Source organism: Myripristis murdjan, chromosome 20, assembly GCF_902150065.1.
Source record: "Myripristis murdjan chromosome 20, fMyrMur1.1, whole genome shotgun sequence".
Classification (NCBI taxonomy): domain Eukaryota; kingdom Metazoa; phylum Chordata; class Actinopteri; order Holocentriformes; family Holocentridae; genus Myripristis; species Myripristis murdjan.
This window is the reverse complement of record NC_043999.1, coordinates 16032944-16057055: the sequence shown is the minus strand read 5'-3', so window position 1 is coordinate 16057055 and position 24112 is coordinate 16032944. Positions and strand designations below refer to the sequence as shown.

The 24112-nt window shown below is 43.2% G+C and overlaps 1 protein-coding gene across 1 annotated transcript in view; it reads right to left on the bottom strand.

Moving 5' to 3' along the window:
• Positions 1-24112, bottom strand: part of sema5a (sema domain, seven thrombospondin repeats (type 1 and type 1-like), transmembrane domain (TM) and short cytoplasmic domain, (semaphorin) 5A) — an 88907-nt gene that overhangs the window by 30384 nt on the left and 34411 nt on the right. Inside the window, exons 8-14 of the mRNA XM_030080000.1 lie at positions 23143-23278; positions 17503-17707; positions 13841-14048; positions 10917-11034; positions 7771-7952; positions 6752-6895; positions 3010-3157 (exon numbers count right to left, since the gene is read on the bottom strand). Of these exons, the coding sequence (XP_029935860.1) occupies positions 3010-3157; positions 6752-6895; positions 7771-7952; positions 10917-11034; positions 13841-14048; positions 17503-17707; positions 23143-23278 (1141 nt within the window). The remainder of the gene's footprint in view (positions 1-3009; positions 3158-6751; positions 6896-7770; positions 7953-10916; positions 11035-13840; positions 14049-17502; positions 17708-23142; positions 23279-24112) is intronic.

Sequence of the window (24112 nt, the reverse complement as noted above, 5' to 3'; positions counted from 1 at the left end):
ACACACACACACACACACACACACACACACACACACACAGAAATATATTCTATGTTTACTTCCAACGCAGATATTCACAGACACACAGCAGCAGATGCAAATGCAGACACACACACACCAACATTTTACACGTAGACATTGTTCATCTTGTAAGGCCTCTGCAGGATGTCTAGTCAACTAAAGTAGCTGTGGTGATGGAAGCAGCAATGTGTGTGTGCGTGTGTGTGTGTGTTGTCTCCTTCTGTTTTAATTAAACATGGCTCTATCCGGGGGGTGGTGGGGTGGGAGAGCTACACAGACAGATGGCACATAAAACCCAGCTTCATCTCACTTTACACATTTTTTGGGGGGCCTTCGCGGAAATTAAAAGAACATATTCTCATCATTCTTGCTCTTTAGGTGTTGAATGCAAATTTAAACCAAAATTCGCCGCAAAGATTCATGTGCAAGTTCGTAATCCCAAAGTTCCCCCCCTCCCCGTCCTTGAAGACATGAGCTGTGTTCTTCTTACGGGCTTACAGTGCATTAAGGCAATTGTTATACATTAGCAGCTGTGCCATTAAGTGGCTTATCGGAGTTGTAAATGAAAAGCAACAAATGCTTCTTTGATCCGAGTAAATATGCGGCAATAATAGCTGTTAACCAAGCTGTCCAAATAAAGTCCTCCCTGGGAAAAGGAAGGTGTCTGCGTAGCCTGCATGTGTAATTACAACACTGATGGATGAGACAGGCACAATTAAAGTTCATGTCGCATTGTTTGAAGGCGGCGGGGGGGCCTCGATGAGAAAACAAAACAACAGAACACAAAAACAGGCAAGAGAAAAAGTGGAAAAAAGAGAGAAGTGTCCAGAGTTAATGGCTCGAACTGAGTAAGGAGGGCGGTGGACAGACAGAGAGGAAGCGAGAGAGGCTATTGATTCAATATATTACAAGGTGCAAGGTCTGACCCTTCCCACTGCCCCGGCTCAGCTCTCTCTAGTTTGTCACTTCCCCGTCTGTAATCACCTCCAGACAGTCCCTTCCCACTGATGCCAATAAAAATAGTTTCAAGCTTGTCTCTGTGCGCTGAGGCCTGTGGCATGTCCAAACTGGGAGTAGCGTGTGGAGCGCGACACACCGAAAAGGCAGGGAGACAGGCTTTTGCTTTTAGAGTGCACTCCTGAGCTGCACCGCTGAGATTCCCATCATGCCTCGGATTGTGCTCCGCGAGGAATGTCCCCGCGTTCCCGAGATGATTCGCTGAGGATAACGGCTGTGGAGGCGCGCGGTGACAGAACCGAGACAGCTGCCGTCACGTGTGTGTGTGTGTGTGTGTGTGCGTGACAGCGTGAGTGAGAGAGAGAGAGTGAGAGCTGACACTTAGCATGTCGGAGCGTGTGATCGGGTGCTGCTGCTGCTAAACCGCTGCTGAGCGAGGGGTCAGTCTTTGCACTTGGGGGTTTTCTGCAGATACAAACGTGTCATGGGCAATTATAAGCTGCTGTATGCTCTTGGGGTTGCGAGGCCTTTGCGGGGGATGCTTTACAATGCTGGCAGTGTATTATTTAGGATTACAACGGATCATTACACAACCTGTGGGATGTGCTTTTGTCAGCTAAATGTGATTTGGGCTGGTTGAGTGCGGTTTTAGCGTTTGGCAGCATTTTTTTTAAACGTCAACATCACCTTACATCAAGACAATTCACACCTGCACCTGGACGTACACACACCTATGCATGCTGTGCACATACATGTAGGTGGGCATATACTGTGTATGTGTGTGCCTTAACCCTTACACTAACTTAAACTAATTGCACTGCAAAAACACAAAATCTTACCAAGATTATTTGTCTTATGTCAAGTCGAAAATGTCTTATTTCTAGTCAAAATATCTCATTACACTTAAAATAAGACATGATCACCTCAGAAGTAAATTGTTTTTAGACCATTTTCACTTGTTTCAAGTGAAAATTTGCTTGAAACAAGTGAAAATTTGCTTGTTTCATTGGCAAAATTTGCCAGTGGAAAAGTGAAAATTCAGTTGAAATAAGTGAAACTTAGCTAGAAACAAGAAACAATTTTTGCCAATGAAACAAGCAAATTTTCACTTGTTTCAAGCAAATTTTCACTTGAAACAAGAGACAGTTGTCTAAAAACAAGTTACTTCTGAGGTGATCATGTCTTATTTTAAGTGTAATGAGATATTTTGACTAGGAATAAGACATTTTTGACTTGAAATAAGACAAATAATCTTGGTAAGATTTTGAGTTTTTGCAGTGTGGTAAGTGTGATTATAACCCAAACACAAGTTTTATATCTAAATTAGCCTCAAGAAGAAGAAGTGCAAACTGGCAGAAATCACTTCTTAAGAAAGGGAAATATCCCAAAAAACTCCAACTTGATTTAACAGCGACACAAGAACACACACACACACACACATCTAAATAAGCACGCATACATACACTTAAGGAACTCAGTGCATCCGAGAGGCCCTGACCCATATTCTTTCATCCATTTCCGAGAGGGATATGAGAGATGCTACAGTCGTCATGTGCATTCTCTCTTATTTTTTACCAGGCCTGTGGATGAGGGATCGTGTTTGAAAATAGCACCAGAAATAACACGAGCATCACATCATTCTGTCAACAAGCAGGGCATCGAGACGCGCATTTCAACACCGCCTTGCATCATCCGTGCTTCGGAGAACGCTTTGTGGTGGGAAAATAAGCCTTTTCGTATACAGCGTGATTACTGTGTGTGTGGTATTAAATAGGCCTTGGTAATAGATCTGATGGATGGTGCCACTGTTTAAATATAGAGAGGGGATTTTGTTGTGTTCCATGTTCCAATTTCATCATCGCTGAGTGGTCGTTGCATCAAATGGTTTAGGGCTTAGCTCTTGGACAATGGTGGGATGAGGGAGAGGGAGACAGAAGGAGAGTGAGTGAGAAACAGACGTACGATGAAAGGGGTAAAAAAAAAAAAAAAAAAAAAAAAAAAAAAAAAAAAAAAATAGCGGCTCTTGTTTACCTGACCACACCCGGGGCAGTCGTTGCCGTTCTCGCAGGTTCTCCGTCGTGACTGGATGCCTCCTCCGCAGGGCACGGTGCACCGTTCCCATGCCGACCACGCCGACCAATAGACATGCGGTGGGCAGGGCAGGTGTTCGTTACAGTACCTGGGGGGAACGAGGAACGCAGGGCGTGAGTGTGTGCCAGCATGTTCTGTACTATTTTCTATGAGTTTGGTTTAATATAAAACACAGATAGTGGATTGTGCATGACAGCCAGTCTGTCAGTGGTCTGTGGAAACTTACTATTTAATCTCGCAGTGAGCTAAAATTACATTCAGGGGCACCGAAGGCGTCACCACATTTTTAGCCCTGCCACTGAACTGAAATAGCTACAAAGTATTCCTACCACAAGACAGGGATGTCTAAAGAGGCACAGCTACTTAAGGGGTGTAAACTTCACTTTAAACAAACTTTTACAAACCCCACATATCTCTTTTATGTGGCCATCAAAAGTGGAGACCAGAGTTATTGATTGAATTGTGCCACCAGTTAAAAGTCTGTCCCATATGTCTGTGCATGGCGCAATGGCCAGAGAGACATGCACGGAGAGTACATCTAAGAAAACTTCATCTCAAATCTTAACGAGCGTACGTATGTATCTCGCATAATTCATTGACACAGTCTATGAAAAAGCCACAGAGATGCATGCATCATCTCTAATTACATCGTTTATGAGACAGGATTACGGCGATGTCTAAAATGTTTAATTACTCAGTCCTCATTATACAATAACGACAGACTATTGCCAGCCTTATTAGAGCTATATAATTTATTTTATAACTTTAACGCATACTATAAAATCTGCCTTTATTGCAATTTTGTTGTGTTTGGTGCGCGGCTGCCTTTTGAGGAAAACTTGCCTTGTTGTGCTGAAATAGCTTTAACTTTATACCCTTCCTCCAGAGGCTCGGACTGGATGTTTCCATTGTGCTATTCCCAAATACTCTTGTATTGTTCGTGGCAAATCAAAAGCTGCATTCTGCACACCCTGGACATAAAACTCCTTGGTGCAATGTATTCTTTTTCACTTTCGCTAAGCTGCACGCATGTAGGGGGATGATATTGTGAACAGGGAGGTGGGGTCTGGGAGAAGTGAGGAGGAAGACGACGGATTACAATCAAGCACATGCCTGAGAAAAGGAGACAGACACACACACACACACACACACATACAAATTGATGCAGGCGCACTTGTATTCATGCACGCACAGCTCCTTTGGTGCACCGTGGCACATGAAAAGCAGTGCTGATCAATGTGAAGGAGATTTAGAGCTCCAAAAACATTGTCATACACAAACTCATTATTTTAGGCATGCAAATGCCATTGGTTAAGTTTATATTTAAGTTTTTTCTTCTTAACGTCTTCAGGGGGAAAAAAACAAACAAACAAACAAACCAAAAAAAAAAAAAAAGACGGAGCAGATCAGAAAAAAAACAGTGGCTAATTACTTTGCTATAGGCTGAGTAAGCAGAGTGGACTATGTCAGTTTGCTAAAGGGAGTACCAACAGAAGGTCCATAAATGCAAGCATTTACCAGCCAGATTTAAGCCCATAGCGCTGCCTGGCATGGCTGGTTTCAGAGCATTTGCTTTATCTTTAAAAGCTGCGCCTGCTGCAAACAATCAGGGCCAAACTTATGGGCAGCCTCTTGGTTAGAGCACAGGCAGACAGGAAGGTGTGAGAAGAGGCTGGATTTTGGCCTTTAGTACCTTTAGTGTGCGTAAGACAGTGTGTGTGTGTGAATTTGAGGTGTCCACCTGGCTGTAAGCAGGGCATTAGCACTTGAGGCCAAAAGGATAGAACAAAGTGTGTGTAGTGTGGCTGACTGCAGAGGCTGAACGCTGCTGAGTGGAAGCCTGCACCCCTTAGAATAAAAACCTTCCACAGCATTAAAAGAATAGTTCACTGCACAAAAGTTGATAAAGCCAGTCCTTTTTATTCCATGGGGATTAATGCTTGTACAGTAGACTTCACCTATTTCACACTTGAGCAACTATAAACAACAGATAATGGAAGTTTTTGGACAGCGTTACTCAGGTTGAACATCAACTGAGAATTTCCCCTTTTTGTCAAGCTCTGACATTATGCATGCCTGACACACCTACGTACATGCACTTATAGGCACACACAAATCAGATTAAAACACTCTCTGTCTCTCTCGCTCTCTTTTTAAACACACACACACACATGCACAGACATTTCCTCCCATCCTATCTCCCACTCCCCAAGGCAGACTCAAACTGACAAAGCATAATTCAACTGTTAACACATCTTTTCTATCTCTCCCCGACTGTTCATCTGTCTGTCTGTTTCTCTCTCTCATACACATGCACACACACACACACACACACATACTCCTCCCTTTGTGGGATCCTTTCCAGCCCCCACAGCTGGCCCGCGACCGGCCCAAGGTGTTGGAAGGGGAGACAAAATAAAGGAGATAAGAGCGAGGGGGAGAGAGAGGGAGGAGAAGCGAGAGATTAAAAAGGCCGGGGAAAGATAAAGAGATAGAGGGAGAATGCCAGAAAGAGGGAGAAGCAAAATTTGCCTCTGCCCTCTCTCGGTGCACTGCTTATTTTGTGCGGTTCATGTGGAAGCGGACCGTGCCAGTCGCTCCCTATCTGTGTGTCAGAGCTGCTGGGACTTCTGCACCAACAGGCACAAAAAGGAAGGTAGGTGGTAGGAGAGGAAAATGGAACAGCACGTAGAAAAAAGAGAAGGATCTCACATTAGGTGCATCCTTGAAGGCCATACCCAATTACTCGTCCATCGTGATGCTGTCGCTCTGTTGCCATGGCGACAATTGGTAACAATTTCTTTCTCTTTTTTCTCTTTTCTTGTACCCTCTGAACTGGTTTTATTTTTACATTCTCAGCCTCCACCTCCAATAACAGCGAGACGTGGATGAAAAACATCAGCATGACACCTGGGTAACACAGACACCGTGGACACAGAGGAAAAATGCCTGAGTTCATTAAGACATGCCAGCATCTATCAAGATAAATAGCCTCGATATAAAGTAGTATGGCCGCTGGCATTTAATTTTCTCACACTACGGCACCTATTCTACGTCCTTTCTGATGTGGCTAACGCCGAAGTTTCAGAGAAGCAGGAAAAGTTCAGAGGAGGGAAAAACAAACTTCAAGAGTACACATCTTGACCTTTTCCACCAGCACTGCTTTGGATGTCTCTCCGTACTCTCTCTGTACTTCCTCATATGCTTTCTCCTTGAAAAAAGCTGGGTTTTTTTTCTTTTCTTTTCTTTTTTTTTTTGAAGGTTGCTTAGAAACCGCACAAACATCTCTTAGAGACGATTATTCCACGCCAAAGCCTCCAAAGCTTCAAAATGTAGACTGGGTCTGTGTGTGAAAGCCAGATAATTACCCAGGCACAGGCCTATCCCACTCATTCCTTAATTGGCTGTCACAAAGTTGGACTGAAGTGCAAAAAAAAAAAAAAAAAAATCACAGTCAAAGTCATACTTCCAGACTGCAGGTTGTAAATTACGGTGTGAAATGGCTTTTTGTGTACGGCTGTTGGTCCTGTCCCTCTTTCGCGCGCACACGCACACACAAACACTCTCATATATATGCATGTGCTTTACTCTGTGTATTTGGATGTGGATGCATGGAAGTACAAGTGGATGCCTGTTCATAAAAGTGTGCATGCATGTGTGTGTGTGTGTGTGTTTAACATACCTCTCCTCGCGGTTCTGGCCCACACACACTCGTCCGCCGTGGCGTGGGGTGGGATTACTGCAGGAGCGCTGCCGAACCTGGAATCCGATGCCGCAGCTGGTGCTGCAAGGAGACCAGGAAGTCCAGGGGGTCCACGCTCCGTTTCTATGGAAACACACATAGCACAACACCAGTCACCGCTGGGTGCTGCCTCGGAGGCAACGGCAGCCTCGAGATGACAGCAACAGGATTGTCACTCGATGTTAACATGCCATAAAATATAGAGGAATGTTGTGAGTGTTCATTAATTTACAGCAGTAAAACCAGCACGATGCCACTCTTTGCTATATATCTGTCCATATTCATCAGACTTAATTTAAGACTTTTAGATCAATTTGAACAGCTGCCCCAAAGGCATATCAGCTGTGAGACTAAAAAAAAGAACACTCTAGTCAACACTTATCAGCTCCAAATAACTGTCATGAAAAAAAAAAAAAAAAAAAATCCTGTGAAGTTACACTGTGATGATTCAGTGTTACTGAAGGTGCTAAGGTTGGTTAACTCTGAGAAGGAAAGAAAGATAGTCAGAGGCATAGTTTGAACACTGCCAAAAATCATGCAAAATAACTTCACCACACTTTATTTGTATCATAGTTTATATCTATATCTATATCTATATGTAGAACAAATGCATTACATAGACCTAAATAAAGACTACATGAAATTTGCTCACTAAAAAAATGGCAGTTACAAGATAGAGCTCAGTTATTGACAAAAACAAGCAGTCACCATATCTTTTTGTAAAGATGTGTGTATTAATATGTTACATGCCATGAGATATCCAGTGGCCCCTATAGTGTAGAAAAATCTGCGATGCATAAATGAGTGCTCTCTCCTACTGCAACAAATGATGTCTAGGTGCCCTTGGGAAAGCCAATTATACGCACATACATACATATGATACACATGGAGACTGACAATGAGAAAGGACATTTACAGGAGATAAAGTAAATGGAGAGCTGCATTTCCACGCTGTTTACCTTGAGCAGTTGGCGACCTCCACACTGATCCCGTGGCACTGCTGGCCTCCACACTGGGGGGCAGGGTTATCACAGGCTCGTGTCCGACACAGACAGGACCCCGCACTACCTCCATCATTATGGCTACAAGTCGCCCAGCCCGACCAGGCCCCAAAACCCCCATCAACCGTCACATTACGGACCTGTTGGGCAATGCAAAGGGCCAGGAAAAAAACACTCAAGGGTGATGTTTATTCTCAGGCATCACTGCACCACCGTGCTCATCTTTTTTCACTGCATTACAATGATGCTCTTAGAAATGTGCTGCTTTGGGAAATGAAGCCCACTAGATGCAAACAGGAATCGATTTGCCTCAAATAGATGTGAAAACAACTGTATTACATCACCTACAGCACAGCCAAAATGGGTTAGTTATGAGGGATGGTAATGTGCTGTAAACACTAGAAAGACATGGAAATTGCCGTGACATATGATGACATGCCAAAATGGCAAAGGGGAGATTTAGAAACGGGGGGGAAATGTATACTGTGAATCGATACATTCAAGGACAAAAATACGAAGAAATGAAAATACCCGCATACTTTATATGTAGCAAAACGAGAAGAAAGCAGGAAGGCTTGAATATTACAGAAGCGATGAATTACAAGTGATGTCCTGGGCATTGGAGCTAAACACAAAAACGCTGGTGTGAGATTCTAAACTGCAGGTGATGTGGGCCATGCCGCTGCTACATTTCAGGGTGATTTAAAAATGCAGAGAGCATTTTCACACAAGCAAAGGAGAAAGTGTGATCATCAGCTGCTTTGGCAGAGGCAGAAATAACGTCTGCCCTCCGCTCTTATTGGTAATTGAACTCTGCCGTGTGTCCAAATTGGGGACGCTTGGCTAAGACAGAAAACATTTGCATCAATGGGCTGCCTAGAAAGCAAACAACTAGAAAGAGGCAGCCAATATTGCGTCTCTTTCACCAAGCCATTAACATATTTCTCTTTACTGGTGAGACAAAGAACTGCATAATTTCAGCTAATAAAATGGAGAAAGGAAGGCAGGGACGCCACAAAGAGGCTGATAGATCAATTCTGAAGGCAGATGAAAAACATTCGTGTTTCATGTGCATCATAGGGGAAATAATTTCTTTCTCAGAGACACTGTGGAATTACAACAGCTGACTCCTTTATTGTTCCCGAGAACAGTGTGACAGCATGTTTTCTGTTCAGTGGGATTTGATATACCAAAGATGGTTACTCCAAAGTTACTTTGAGGCAAGTTGCTCCTTACGAAAAACATTTTTCGAGCAGAAAGTTCCATTATACCTGAGTTTAAGCCGAGACAAAAACGCACAGTGCACTAAGTAACTTTTTTCCATTGCACCTTCTCTGAAACAGCAGAATAACAAACTTTTCTGCCGTTTTGCTCGTTTCCATACAGGAGTCAAGTCTGTAGTGGCAGATGGCATTTGTGAATAGGTTGCTAAGGCATATCTCCTGTTTCTGCCTACACACTGCACAGTTTAACTTAGTGTGAACACCCTTGACTGGCTTCCAACTCCAGATATTACTCATTTAAGGTACAAAGTTGATAGTCAAGCAAGCCTCCTTCAATGGTTAGCGTCCCACAGGGGGAGGACTAAATCATCTGACCATGGTCAAAGACGACTCTTGTCTTCCCTTCCTGGCACTGAGCTGCTGAAAGCAGGAGAAAAAGTTCCAGCTCTGGGCCTGAAATCACAACCTCTATTGTACTCTGTTGTGTAGCCTTTTCTCTCTGTTATTACTGCCAAAGTTAATTCATGCTCATTATAAATGGATTTGACCTGGTTAGACCGAGGTTAAGTGAGTAAATGCATATTCTGTCAGTGGTGTGGGCAGTGGTGTGTGGCTACCTGAAAATACCTCACAAAATGAAGGATTATAGCAAAATACAGCGGAGGAACATGACTTTCAGTTTTGATCCGACCCCTGCATTTTAACACTAACCCAAACACTAAGCTGGCATGCATAATGCTGCCAATATTTTCTAATTAAAACTAGATGACTGTGATCATCAGGTGTAACTATGACTCATGCCTGGTGTTTGTGAATACCTGCATGTGCCTGTGGTGTGTTCAGATTTTGCACACACAAAGGCCAACACATCTTGTGTATGCCAAGTTGCCAGTGGCCTAAACTCTTGGTGCTTATCATACCACTTAGCTTAATGTGCTGTATCAGCTAAGCTAACTGAATCGTGGTTCCATTGGATCTCTCTCTGGGGAAAATGCCAACGTGCTCGCTGATGAAGTAATGAGTAAAGAAATGCTCTGATTGGCTGAGGGAGTTGCTGGCTCCCACACAGCTTACAGCCGCTGGTGACTTGGCAAAATCACGACGTGCGTGCGTGTGTCTGTGCACGTACACGTGTGTGCATATGTGTGTGTATCTGCATCCATATGTGCATGTGTGAGCCAAGTTTCTGCCAGAGCTGTGTTAACAGATGCTGCTGAGCGCATGGTGGCTCTAGTGCCAAATATTCCTCTGAACACGAAGCCACATAAAAGGGTACGGCGGCACTCAGCGCTGTGACTGGCTTGAAAATGATGTCTGTGAAACCCTGAAAAAGCGCTGTTTCATTTAGCAGAGCCATGGTGAAATTGATAGGCTTACCGCTCCCTAATACTGCTCCCAAATTTGGGGCAAGGGAAAATAAATGGAAGGGCTGTTTTGCTAATGAACAAGCAGACAGAGGTGAATGATTGAAGCAGCGCCTTGATCATTCCCAGGGTGCATTTCGCTCCAGTAAAGTCAAGTTGTTCAGTCCCAAGGTGCCTTTCCTTGGTGAGAATGTGTTTCTAAGACATAGACTGTTTCTAGGGGCTGTTTCTTAGAAGTTGTGAGAGAGTATGAAAAGAATATAGAACAGACTGTTGCTATCAGAGAAAAGAAGCACAGAGGACTGGGAGTATTATATTCATGTGGAGAGAACAGTGAGCATGGAGGCAGAGCAAGGATAATTGTGTTTTCTACCAACTTTCAAAGTTTCCTCTGATGGGCAAAAACAAAGCGGAGACAGAAGAGGAAGCAAATAACAAGGAAGTAAACCAAAATGATGAAAAAAAGACGTATAAAAAAGACATTACAGTTTGCGGGAAGCATTTCCCCAGCACTTACAGGGCACTTGGTGATGCTCTGCTCCCACTGGCTCATTCTGACACTTTCCTCCAGGGTGGTGCATTTCTTCAACACCAGATCCCAACCACAGTACGGGTCCCTGGCCCCAACACAAGCTCTGAGATGAGAGAGGGAGGAGAGAAAAGATTAAAAAAAAAAAAAAGAGGAAAAGGAGTTTAGTTTTAATAGACTTTAATTACCCTGTCAAAACAGTGGGCAGTGGCAGGACATGATATCAAATGACGTCAACTTGCAACATAAAGGCAAGTGTGGGTTTTGCCATTGGTGCGCAACTGGTGTCGTGCATGGTGGGAAAACACAAGTAGGGGGACAAGTAAGGGCTACTGTGTGTGTACGCCGCAGGGTGGATAAAATGGAGAGTGTGGTAGGAGTCCTCGTTTTGGGAGCATGAATATATTTAAAAACAAAGCATAGGCAGCCAGAGGCAATTGTGAATTGTCTCTGGCTGCCTATGGTCACCAGTCCTATAAATACATGTGTACATTGTGATGCCTTGAAGCCCTGAGGAAAGCTCTGCCTGAAACGTTGGTGAAATAAACCTGCAGCGTCCAAAACCTTGCTTTGTTTTCAATTAATTGTGTACACTTCACCTCCTGTTAAGGTGTGTGTCCTCAGCCTTTTCTTACAGCATGAACATATTTACTAAATTTCATGTTAGCGTTTTCATTGCATGCTCACCAAAATCGATAGGGTTCATTCTCAGGGGAGCATAATTCCACTCCACAAATTACATGGTAATCTGTCCACTACATTTATATTTTGAGTCAAATGTTTGGCCTGATGGTGACACTAGAGGAAATATCATGAGGTCAAAGTTGACAGGGTTCATCCTCTGTGGAGCATTAATGCACTTTCCAAATTCATAGCAGTCTGACCCATAGACTTTAAAGTATCGATTTGATATGGCTGCCACAGGATTTCGTAATATCTTGTATACAACTTGACATTTTGGCCAGAGGGTAGGTTTAGGAAAGGCCATGGGTCACCAAAATAAACAGGGTGCATACACAAATATGCTCATCAAATTAAAAAAAAAAAAAAATTACATTTCCCCATAGATTTTGAAATATTGATTTGACATTTTGGAAGGAAGCAAAGAAAGGAGAGAAGAAGTAAGAGAAGATGGGAGACAGAGTAGGGGAGAGATGGAGCAAAAATGGAGAGGCAGAGTGTGGGGAAAGAAAGGTGAGTGGGAAGGAAAGCAGAGGTTTGGACAGGGAGGAGAGAAACGATAAAAGGCACTGAAAAAACAGAAGGAGAGGATGATAAAAAAAAGTGGTGGAAATGTTGGAGACAGACAGAAGGGAAATGATGTTAGTTTGATTATTTATGAGTACGCTGTACTTCCAGCACTATGATGCACTACAACGCTTACATCGCATCAGCAGCCTAAAATTATGTCTTAACACAATGTGCTGACTGATTATTCAGCTAATCTTCAGGCAAGCACCAGGATTACGGTTTTAGTGTTTGCATACATACATATATTTCTGATTCAAATAGCTTATCATTCCAACAAATATTCATTGCGAGGATAGCTGAGATAGCCGGGTCTGTCTTTGCAGTATCTGCTTCAGGTGGTTTATTGAGTGCAATAAAAAGCCTGATGTCACTCTTTTCATGCAAATATGAGGCCGCGGTGACAGCACAATGACATATCTCTGAGCCACAGGCATCAACGAAGGCTGACGTGCCCCTAGTGAAATGTAACCAAAGTTGACTGTGGCTGCCATAACAATGAACTCCCACACAAAAACAAATGCAAGTGTGCATAGACAAGGATAGAAGTATGTATCAATCCATCTATGCAAATGTTTACTATTTGCGCTTGCTTACACAAATGCACAAAGCAACTGACGTAACGTCTGGGTCGGTAACAAGAAGCCGAGTTATGGACAATATCTTTTCAGACAGTGGTATCGGGGAGGCGACAGCAGGACAAGATGAAAGGAAGAAGGAACAAGCTAATGCCGGTCTTTAAAAGGGCCCCCAGGGCCTTGCACGGGCCTTGCAGTCGACATCACCAGTCAGTGAAGCAAACATTGCACAGCGCCAAATACAGACAGCTGTGTAATATTTAAACAGGAAAACCTCAAGGAGTTGTCCTTGATGAACTATGTAACTCTGACTTTACTTGGCAGTTGCTGTTTGGGTATTTTTGTTTCTGCAATCTGTCTGTGGTTCTATTTTTTTTATTTTATTTTATTTTTTTTTATCATGACAACAGACAAAAAAAACTTTTAAGAGACAATGAAATATCATAATGGCTGCAGACTAAATCATATGGACACAGGTGTCCTATCAAGCGAAATCTCCACAGTGTTTTCCAATAACATCTCATTGTGTGAGAGATAAGAAATGCAGGTGTAATTCTTTTTCTATAAGCCGTGATGGATGGGATCCCAATCTGGCGATGAGTCCTCACACTTGGGGCTCTGTCTCGTGTTTTCTTTGCCAATATTTATGTATTGATGGAGTGTCTTTTAGATGGACAGAAACTCAATACATCTGATTAACGCGCATGCAGCTGCAGCAGAACTGTGTGTGAGGGAGAAGGTGCATGTGTCTGTGTGTGTGTGTGTGTGTGTGTGTGAGAGAGAGACACAGAGAGAGAGAGAAACAGAGAGAGGGAGAGACAGTGCAGCCTGCAGGCACCTCGAGTGGTTCAGACAAAAGCTGATTTACAGGGTTTTAAATCTCAACGAGGGCCCCTCACCAACACACAGGCCTGGTCCTCCCAGATAAAGAGGAACTTATGAGAGAGAAAGATTTTAAAACTCCTTCGTGTGCATGTTTGCTTCTGAGAGTTCCCATTGAGATTAATGGTGCACTCGTGTGTGTGCGTGTGTCTGTGTGTGTGTGTGTGTGTTTCTTTGTTTGTTCACGTCCACTTTCGTACTCACTCCCTGGTCTTGTGGTAGCTGCATCTCATGAGTGGGATCTTGATGACCTGGTCTCTAACACCCACATAAAGCTCGCTCCGGCTGTGCAGGATCAGCAGGCTCCGGATTGGCTGCCTTTTTCTGGGCGGGAATAACTCAATCTCCTCCAATAGACAGCTCCCCGTGGACTGATTGAGAGGGGAGAGAACTTTCCTGATAGTACCGTAGTCTGGAAGAGAGAATTGGAGAGAGGATTTGAGCACACAGAGGAAGGAAAGGTGGGGGTTTTATCTGTCAGAGGAGAGGTAGACCTTAATGTTGAAAAATGAAGGGAAGGCAGGGGAAGAGGCAGAAGAGGAAAGAGAGAGGGAGAGATAGTGTAATAACAACAGTGTTTGAGGCACCAATAGCTAGGGAGAAGTACAGGAAAAACAAAAAGACAGGAAAATATATACAAAATGTGTACAAGCTGACATGAACTCAGCATGAACTAAGCAACAACTACTCCCTAATAGTGAGGCTCTCAAATAAGACTGTCAAAAAGACCGGTGGCTGCTTTGCCAGGCTTGGTTATGCCACCAGCATGCAGTGCTGCAGATGCAACCAGGGGAATGGTATGGTACTTGAATACATGAATTTTGGCCTAGTTTCCTTTCACAGGATATTCCAAGGGAGGAAATAGCTTTGTAGCTGTGAAAAAAGAGAGTAAATCCCATGTCATTCTCAGTACCTCCTGACCTTTTAGTTGCCTTTATTGCATGCGAGGTGGGTTGTAAGTTAGGGGGGAGATTTTCTTTTGGGAAGGAACTCAAACAAACATCATCAATTATACATGTAGTCCCCGGGGTGGAGAAAAAGTAATTAGGTGCACCGTGATGGCAAGGGAACAAGGGTGAATTGCTAATACACAGTTACAAGGTGGGATATGAAAAAGTTAACTATTGCCCCAAGGTTTTTTTTCTTCTCAAGGCATATTTTACACTCCTTTCGGGGTGAAATGATATCTATACCCTGTGATGTGCCTCCCCTTTGCAGCCGGTTAGAGAATTGGTCCTTTGGTTACATGAGGAAGTTTGAACACAACTTACTTAACTGAATTCTCCTCCAGCCGACCCAAGACTAATATGCTGCTGTGGGGCTCAAATTATTAACGAGGGCGGAATTTAAAGTGAGCTCTTGGTGAAATCAGCTGCAACTCGTATGTGTGCGTGAAATGCTTTTGGGGAACACTTTGCAGCAATACCTTGACATCTTTGGACCTCAAGTGGAGCTATCAGGGTCCACACAATGGCCCCAATCAGCGCTGTGCATTTAAGCGTTAATAGCATGTGATTAGATATCTGTGCTGGCTGGCATTAATGGCCTTGGCATTGTTTCAGATGTTTTCATTAATGTCTGGTTAGCGTCCAGGGAACCCGTGGTGTGGGCAGCTCTGGGCTAACGCTGCATTGATCACCATGCAAATAATGAGAGGGAAGTTATTTTAGCAAGACGCCGAGAACAAAGCCAGTGGTCTGGAACAGGTGTGTGTGTGTGTGTGTATGTATGTGTGTGTGCGCGCATGCATGTTTGAGCTTTTGTGTGAGAGATATCCTAAAATAACACCGATGTTACAACAGGAAGATCATGTTGACATTACCCAGTAGGCTTACAGTATAATAGCAGAGGAGTCAGTTGCTATGGTGAGATTCTGGACTGTGCGGTACATGCACCATTCAAGTTTAACACTAACCCGAATACATGATGAGAAAAAATCCTTTATATTATATTAAATCTGTAGAGACACCCCAAGCCTGACAGGTATCTAGTATTGATGCTATTTTCTGTGTCTTAGTTAACTATCACATTTTTTTTCACATAGCACGGGGTACTTTGTAAACGACTATACCAGTGATTATGAATGTTTGGCCTTTTACATTGACAAACAAACCATTTTGAAAATCATGCAGGAGCACTACAGATATCACAACATATAATCAAAATCCCTCGATTATAAATAATTGGCTGTGTAGAGCAAATGTTTCCACAGGGACTATTTCCCAGCAGAAAGACTGTTCCATTCTGCCTAATTTCTAGTCATCAAAACATAATCGTGCTGCTGCCTTTAGGAAAACTAAAGTGGATGACTTCATTGTGCTGATGGGATACAGGTGCAAGTTTGAAGTCTCCGAAAAAAGCTAACATTAATATTGTAGTGGAAAGAATGGAAACGAATGGCTGGATAAGAAGTAGGAAAAGTCATATTGCAGTTTTAAAGTATATATGTTTTCTTAGATTATATTCTCAACATGCAAATTCCCTGGTATGGTCCTTTAACTCTTCTGATGTTGGTTAGCATGGTGTGTTGTTTTCTCAAACAGCACACAGAGATCAATATAACTTTCTAGCGTTCATAGTACACTGATGTGAAGAAAAATACACTGCCAACTGAACCATTTTATATCCAGTGTGATCAAACGGTTTACTGATCGGCAGGCCATGCTGTGTGTGTAAAGGTTAAACCATAGCTGTCCTCTGTGTAACGTGTGTTTTATATAGTGCATGTGTGTGTGTTATTCATTATCCGCCTGTTTTCTTTTGACAGATGACTGTTTGAAATTTCATGGTGTTTACAATCTCTCGGTGAGGGATTGCATGCGAGTAATATTTGGCGTGATGTGTGTGTGTGGCTGTCTGTGTATCAATCTGGTGCTCTGTGCGCACGTTATACTGCATGGTGTGTGTTTGTGCGTGCTGTCAGTGCATATGGAGGACATATGGAGGTAAAGAGCGATCATTTTCACATCACAAGCTTTGATGTCTCCACGCGCCTACAGATCTACTGCCATCATTCTTCCTCCTGCTGGTGTCTTTTCTTTTTCCTTGTGTGCGGAGTACAGGTCAAGGGCTAAAGAAGGCACACAGCTACAGCACACACATTTACAAGGCATAAAACAAACAAAACAACAACAAAAATAACAGTGAAAAACCCCATCGGCGGCAAAAAGAGACCATAGTGTGCCTTGAAAACAGTGACATGCACAAGCCTTTGCACACACATAGAATAAACAGACATGAACAGACATCAATAGAACCATACAATTATGCCTTGTCCACTGTCCCTGGAACAGAGGAACCTTTTGGAGGAACCAGGAACCCTTAACCTGTTTGCACTGGAGGAACCAGTCCCTCATTTGCCTTAAGGGATTGAGCTCCTGGCTCGAGCAGGACAAAAGTATCACCCCTGCCACTGTTAAAAAACAGGAGTGAGCGACCACAAACGCAAATCATTAAAAAAGTGCTTCACTTAGAGACTGTTTGACTTGGTCTCCATTTACTCTATGTAAAAGCTGATTTCTTGTTTCACTTTTTGCCTTTCTAGCATCCTCAGCTTCTTTTCTCAACCTCTTCTCCAAAACCAAATGCAACATCACAGCAGCAACGCAGTAAATAATCATTAACATAACAATGGCTTTAACATTTTCCATGTTTACTCTTTTGCTGTTTACCGTTTGCTGCTGTCAGTCACAGGCAGAATGACACCTCTCACTTATGTGCGTATAGTTTGCTGTTCTTGAAGTGCAGCGTAAACAAACTTCAGGGTTCTCGCTTTGCCCTGGAACCCTCTTCCAAAAGCAAGAGTGTAGCTCCAGAAAATTTTGGACGATGAAAGGGCAACACAAACCCACATGCTGAGAACTTACCAGTGGCCAGGTAGATGATGTGGAACAGCATGTCTTTGCCTTGCACCACGTCTACAGCCACATGGGTGAAACGGACGTTGTCCTCCATGAAGTAGGGCACGGGAACCACAGGTTGGACCACCTCATGCATCAGCAGAAACTTCTGGGCGTCCTGCAGGTTTCTCTCGGTCAGGTTCACGTAGGAACCGTAGTCAATGGTGCCGCACTATGGAGACGGGGGAAGTCAGGAAGGACAGGATTGACTGACTAAATGGCTGAGTGCTGCAAGTCAATGGTACAAGTAGCTAAGTTAATGGGATTGTGGTCACAAGCACCACAAGGGACAGCCGAGAAGAGAGGGATCGAAGGGTTGAGTAAATGAGGCAGAAAAGTCAATTGTCACCTTGTCCTGATGGTTTGCTATTGTCACAACCTCAAGACTTTGTCGTCAATACTGCAAGGCTGATGGAGGGAGAGGGAGCGAATGTTTGACTGAACAAGCTGTTATCTCTTTTATTAGATTCTTCCTCATATGCATATATATTGCTGGTAGGTTTTATTGGTGCCCCTTGTAATATTTCTTATTATTCATTGTTTCTTCAAAAATAAACTAAACTTTTTAAGAGGTTTTCATCTTCAGAGCTTCATTATTTTGAGTCATAATACAGAGAAATACACCTTCCTCGAAAGGGAGCAATATTATTCAAAAAGGACACTGGAGAAAATTACAGTATCAAAATTACAAGCACCTAAGACTTTTATAACTATTTCTTGCAATAAGAGAAGCCTTCCACACACTGAGCAAATTTCATCCTCTCAGATTATTTTTTTTATTGTTGACACCACGTTCCAACACTGCCTTCCTGCAGGTTTTGCTACAGAATACACTCAGTGTCACAGCATGTCAGATTAATGTGGAATATTTGATGTGAGGTATATTCTGAAATTCATTTGGCAGTATGAGCTCCATGGAAAAAGTCTAACATCCCTCTTTACACTGAGTTAAAAAAAAACAACTCTCAGTGTAAACAGGTTAACCAGCATTTCAGTCCTATGTTCTGAACCCTGCGACTTCAGCTTTGATGGGCAGAGGTGTAAACCGGTCACCTGCAAAGCGTGACTCACATAGGTGTGATGATACAGGACAGGCTCTACATTTTACGAAGCACTTAACCTCAGCGCAACTTAACCTGTGCAGTATGACAAATTACCAATAAATCACCATCCACCTCCACTTCATTTATATAGCACCTTTCACACAAACATGCAGCTGAGAGCGCTTAACATTACACGATTAAAAGAACACAAAAACAAAATAAAATAATGACAGACTGCCAAGGCATCATGGCAAAGAAATCACTGCATTTCATTCAATTTGGCAGATTAAGACACCGGTAGCTCCAAGTTAAAGAAACCTGTGTAAAACCTGTTTGCTTGCTGCAAAAGTGGCATAAGAAAAGGGGAGAGGAAGTGGAAGTTTAAGGTTTGATCAAGCGCTCAGGATGTGGACGTCTACAGCTCGATATGTGGTGGCTATTTGTGTCTGTCTGTCTGAAACTGCAATGATTTTTTTGTTGTTGTTCCGAGAGTCAAAATAATGAAGCTGTGGATATGAAACTTTTTCGACCTTTTAAAATATTGCCAGCCAAATTGAAAGAGGCTCCAATTATGCTGACCGGCATTGGAAATCATACACGGCTATCAGATGCAGACAGCATTATCATAAGGTACCAGTAATGGCATAATGCTAAAATTAACTGCAGGGAATAAGTTTGTTTTGGTAGGGAATGTTCAGGTTATTTGGGGGGAATAGCGTCAGCAGTGTGTTCTTTCTCCCAAGGTGAATCGAATCTGTCCTTCGGGTGGGTGGTAAACTGATGAAGATCCCTTGTTATCTCTTCGTTTCTGCTTCCATGCTTGTCCAGCCAGTGCATTTGCGTGAGAACTGAGAGGATGAATGAAGCTAACCGTGCATGTCCTTGGGTGAAACAGGGGTCCAAGGCAGAGATTGGGATTGTGTGGGATTGTGGCTTGAGGCCCCATCCACAAAGTATATGTCTATGTTGAGACACTGAGTGGAGGAAACAAAAATATACTTTGCTTGACAATTACAGTTAACCAAATAAACCTACAGTGTTTTTTTTCTTCTTCTTTTGTTTTTACCATGAACACACCAGACTTATGACACAACACAGTGTCATGACACGTGGGACGGCTCTTGGGCTGAAATGGGCTGACAGATGACAGAATCATGGAGGGCTTCTCCAGGATGCTTACCAGATCAATGCCTTTGCCACACCAGAAGATGGGAAATTAAAGGCCCTTAAGGAGAGGCATGTGCAACCCCATGTGTGCTTGTGCGCCTCTTGCTTATGATGAAAAACTGTTGCAAGTGTGGTGTGAGTCTATAATAACACACCAGCATGAGGTTTCCCTTTGGGGATTGCATGTGTCCTTGCATGGTGCACATGCATATGAATTTCATAGCATATGAACAACTTAAGCGTCAGCACGATTATATGTGACTGCAGCAGCGACACTGAGTTAGGCAGGTTGACTGGTGAAGGTCTCTGACATCTGTGAATGTATAAGTGATTGATACGTGATTTCCCCTGAGGAGTCAAGGTGAGGGACAGAACCATCATTTGGCTTGGGGCCCGTCCGACACTCAGCTGTCTCATCATCATCATCAACACACTGCAGGCTGCATTGAGAAATGTGGTTCTTTAAAAAAAATGGGGTTCTTCAAAAAAAAAAAAAAAAAAGCAATCTATCGATGCATGTTGTTTCTGTGTGAAGGTTTCCAGACAGCCACAATCTTCCCTGTCTGCCTTAACCTCAGTAATCTGGGCTGAATGGGGATTCTTTTATAGAGCTCAAACCATCACAAATGTCAAAAATTAATCAGCCACCACTCCTTCTAAAAGCAACAACACAGGTACCCAGCATAATCCAGGTATCCATGTTCCTCCTGAAAAACACTGGAAAACTTCATCTAGCTGCCCCAAATCTGTACCAGTTGAGGGTGGACAGATACATTTTGCTGCAGTTCTTTGGCAGGAATTGCTCCCAATGAAATCTCTTCACCCCTGAGGGCTGTGGATGGGCTGTTGACAGTTTGAGCTCCACAGAGCAATACCCTGCCGGGAGACAGGGGTGGCCGCAGAACACTGGAAACCTCACCAAATCGCACACAAAAACTTTCTGATAGATAGACTGCACAAAAGGTCACTGGTAAAGCATTTGTTTTTGTATTTGGATTAACTGTTCCTTTGAAATAGCTATCACCAATTTCAGCATCCCATGATGCAATTTCATATTTTGCAATGAGGCATAATGCTGGCCAGGAAAGCACCGACTAGTGACACCTCTTTTCAGTTGCACTTGAAATATCTTGATATGATATGATCCTTTAGCGTGCGGTTCAAAGTGTAAAGTCAACATTTCTCCTTACATACGGAGCTTAACAATGAGTGCCTTTTTACAGTAAGCCATTACAGTGTGACAGAAAACCTATACAACACAGTGATGGTATTAGCTTCTAATGCCCAACGAACATGACTCATAGCCTGAATAAACCCAGCAGGATCACTCCGTTCAATTTAAACGAATGGGGGGGATTTTCTCACCAGACAGATAGGGAATTAAGCTCTCAATCAATGGGCAGTATGTGTTGAGCGATGAGTTCACAGTCATAATTATCCCTATTTGGCAGAAATCTATAGCTCTCTATATATGTGGGTGTATTTGTGTACAGTATGTACGTGGCTGGCAGCTTTTATGGGTGCAAGCTTCCTGATGGTGTACGCCTATGTTTGTGTGGGTGTGTGTGTGTGTCTGAGCAAAGGGCTGATTCAACGGGCAGGCCATAAATCCTGCACTCGTAAATCTAATCCCCCAACATTGACAAATGCTTGATGAAGATGTCACTGAAACCTAGATAAAGTGTGTTTCGGTCCAGCGGTGAGGAGCAGCCATTCTGCCCGAGCTCAGGTGGAGCGACGGGAGGAAGAGCAGATCCCGGTTCACCCATGTGGAATACAGTCCTATAAAAGCCTGGTACATGTAACCCCCACTGTACTGTGCTTCCAGTATGCTGAACAGGCCAAATCTGTGGTCAGCTCTGACCAGATAGGGGAAATTGGTTTCCGTGAAGGTAAGTGATTTTCCCTCAACTGGAAGTGATATGCTGAACGCGTGAGAAGTGGTGAGCGGCAGTATGTTGTCACGGATACATGGTTGTGTGTGCATGCCTTTTTTAGTAAACTGATACGGCGAGCACTTTTTCTTTATGAGAATTTCTGCCTGCTTGCATGTCATCGTGGATGCAGTGTGTGTGTGTGTGTGTGTGTGTGTGTGCGCGCATAAGTGCACAATATTGGGTGTTGCAAATGCTCAAGCATCCGCTGGGTTGGAGGAAACACGATGGAAGGCCTGTGATAGGGAACATGTGTGCAAGTGAGGCGTGTGTCACCCCCACTGGCAGCCAGACCTCAGAGGGAATTCAATCCCACTTGGAGTGCTGTGTGGATTAGCTCCCTCGCTATCTGCTAAGCCTTCTACGACTGAGAGCCAACTCTCTTGGTAATAAAACATTCCCTCTGTGTCATCACTATAGAGCAATGCCTCAAATCAGGATAAGGTGCCCCAATATTTCTTTGTTAGCCCCTCTGGGTTTAGGGAGGAATATAAACATAAAGTGCCACTTGTGCACGACAAGAGCAGTTTATAAGGTGGGACTGCAGTCCATGGAGTGAGGTTACAGGACATCATAATGAAACGTTTGTGCCATTGTAAAATCGCTGGGTTTTATAACGAGCAGTTGTAACGTCTAAGTTCATGGCCAGAGAGAGGGGTGATTGAAAGAGGGAGGAAATAGAACGAAAAAATTAATGAGAAGGAATTTTATCGCGACTCTGGGGCAGGTTGATCTGTAAGTATGGCCATATTTATTTATGTAGACGCACACCACAAATATCCAGTGCAAAACATCCGACTTAACAAGTCATTTAGTCTTATGTTCAGTCTTAAATCTGTCTTAAACAAGTGAAAAAATCTGCCAGTGGGTGAGATAATCCCTCTTGTTTCCAGGGCTAATCAACTTGTTTCCTGTATTTTCTTGACTCAAAAGTCATTTTCTTGATGGTGGTGGGCTGATCTGCCTAATACTACCTTGTTTCCACATATTTACACTTGTTTGCAGATTTTTTACAGAAACAAGTGAAACTCCTTTGCAGACAAGTGGGATTATCGTGTCCCACTGGTATTTTTTTCCACTTGCTTTAAGAAAAACTAGATAGTTAAGGTGGAATCTGACACTAATTAAGATAACATTTTTTTTTTTTTTTTTTTGTAGGGCACACAACACAAATAGATACAAACTTGATCACAGATACACATACATGCCCACACTCCCACACCAGACCCAGACTATTTTATTTGTGCGGTTTGTTTTGTTTGCCTCAACTGCCAGATGGATCAATATTACCTCAAAAATGAACAAATGATCTTCTGAGATTTGCTCCAAGGTGACATCTGACCTAAGTCTAGTACTTGCACAATTCACAAAATGTCAAACTGAACACATTTTGACACTGTGTTGGGTGTGTGTTTCAATATATCTGGAGAAACAGACCGTGAGCTTTACGGTAGGGTTGTTACCTGAAAGTCGGGGTTGGGGTTGGGGTAGGGTAGCCAGGCCGACCGTGAGTTCTCCTGGTACTTGAAGGGCCCGCTGAAAACCTGCGTGATGGCACTGAGATTGAAGGCACACACTGCGGATGCAGCAATGCTGTTTCTGAATGTCAGGAACAGGAAAAAAAGGAAAAAAGAGACAGAGCAAAGGGGAATGAGTGGAAGGGGTGAAGGGTGGAGGGGATGATGGATGAGAGAGATACAAGGGAAAGTTAGGAGGGAGTGATTTAAAGAAGGACACAGTAGTAACCACTGCAGTAGCTGCTCAGATTTTGTTGATCCTTGCCAAGCTCCAAGCTGGCCCCCATAACAATTTATTTTGCTCTCAGCCTACCATACAAATCAAGGTTCTAACAAAGACAGACACAGACGCCATTGTAAGTGATCGTCATTATTGGATTATAAATCTGGCAAAGGGACACAATTAAGCTGTTCTGCTTGTCTGACTAACTGTACGGACCTCTGGCCTGAAATACAGCTTTGACTTTTCAAGCTGTCATTTTCAACAAGTACCGTGCTCCTCCCTCCAAAGAGAGAGTAAAGAATGAGAGTATTAACTCTCAACTCAAACTGTGAGACTTGGGTGATGTGAATTATAATCCAATGCAGCTGTTCATTAAAACTCTGTGCCTGCAGGGGGAAATGTTTCCAATACCCTTCAAAAGACTTCTTTTTCAGCAATGTGAAGGCATTGGCCATAAAGAATAGATTACTCAGCTTTTAATAATGGTCCGTGCGTGCATGCATGCGTGCTTGTATGTGTGTGTGTGTGTGTTTATGTTTGTGTTCATGTCCACGAGAGAGAAAAGAGACAGATGAGGAGACACAAACAGAGAGCAGAGATGCTTTGTTTGTGTGAGTAGAAATAATAGTTTTCACCCATGGACGCATCCCATCTCTGTTTTATATTCCACGTGCATTTTACAGTCTACACTTA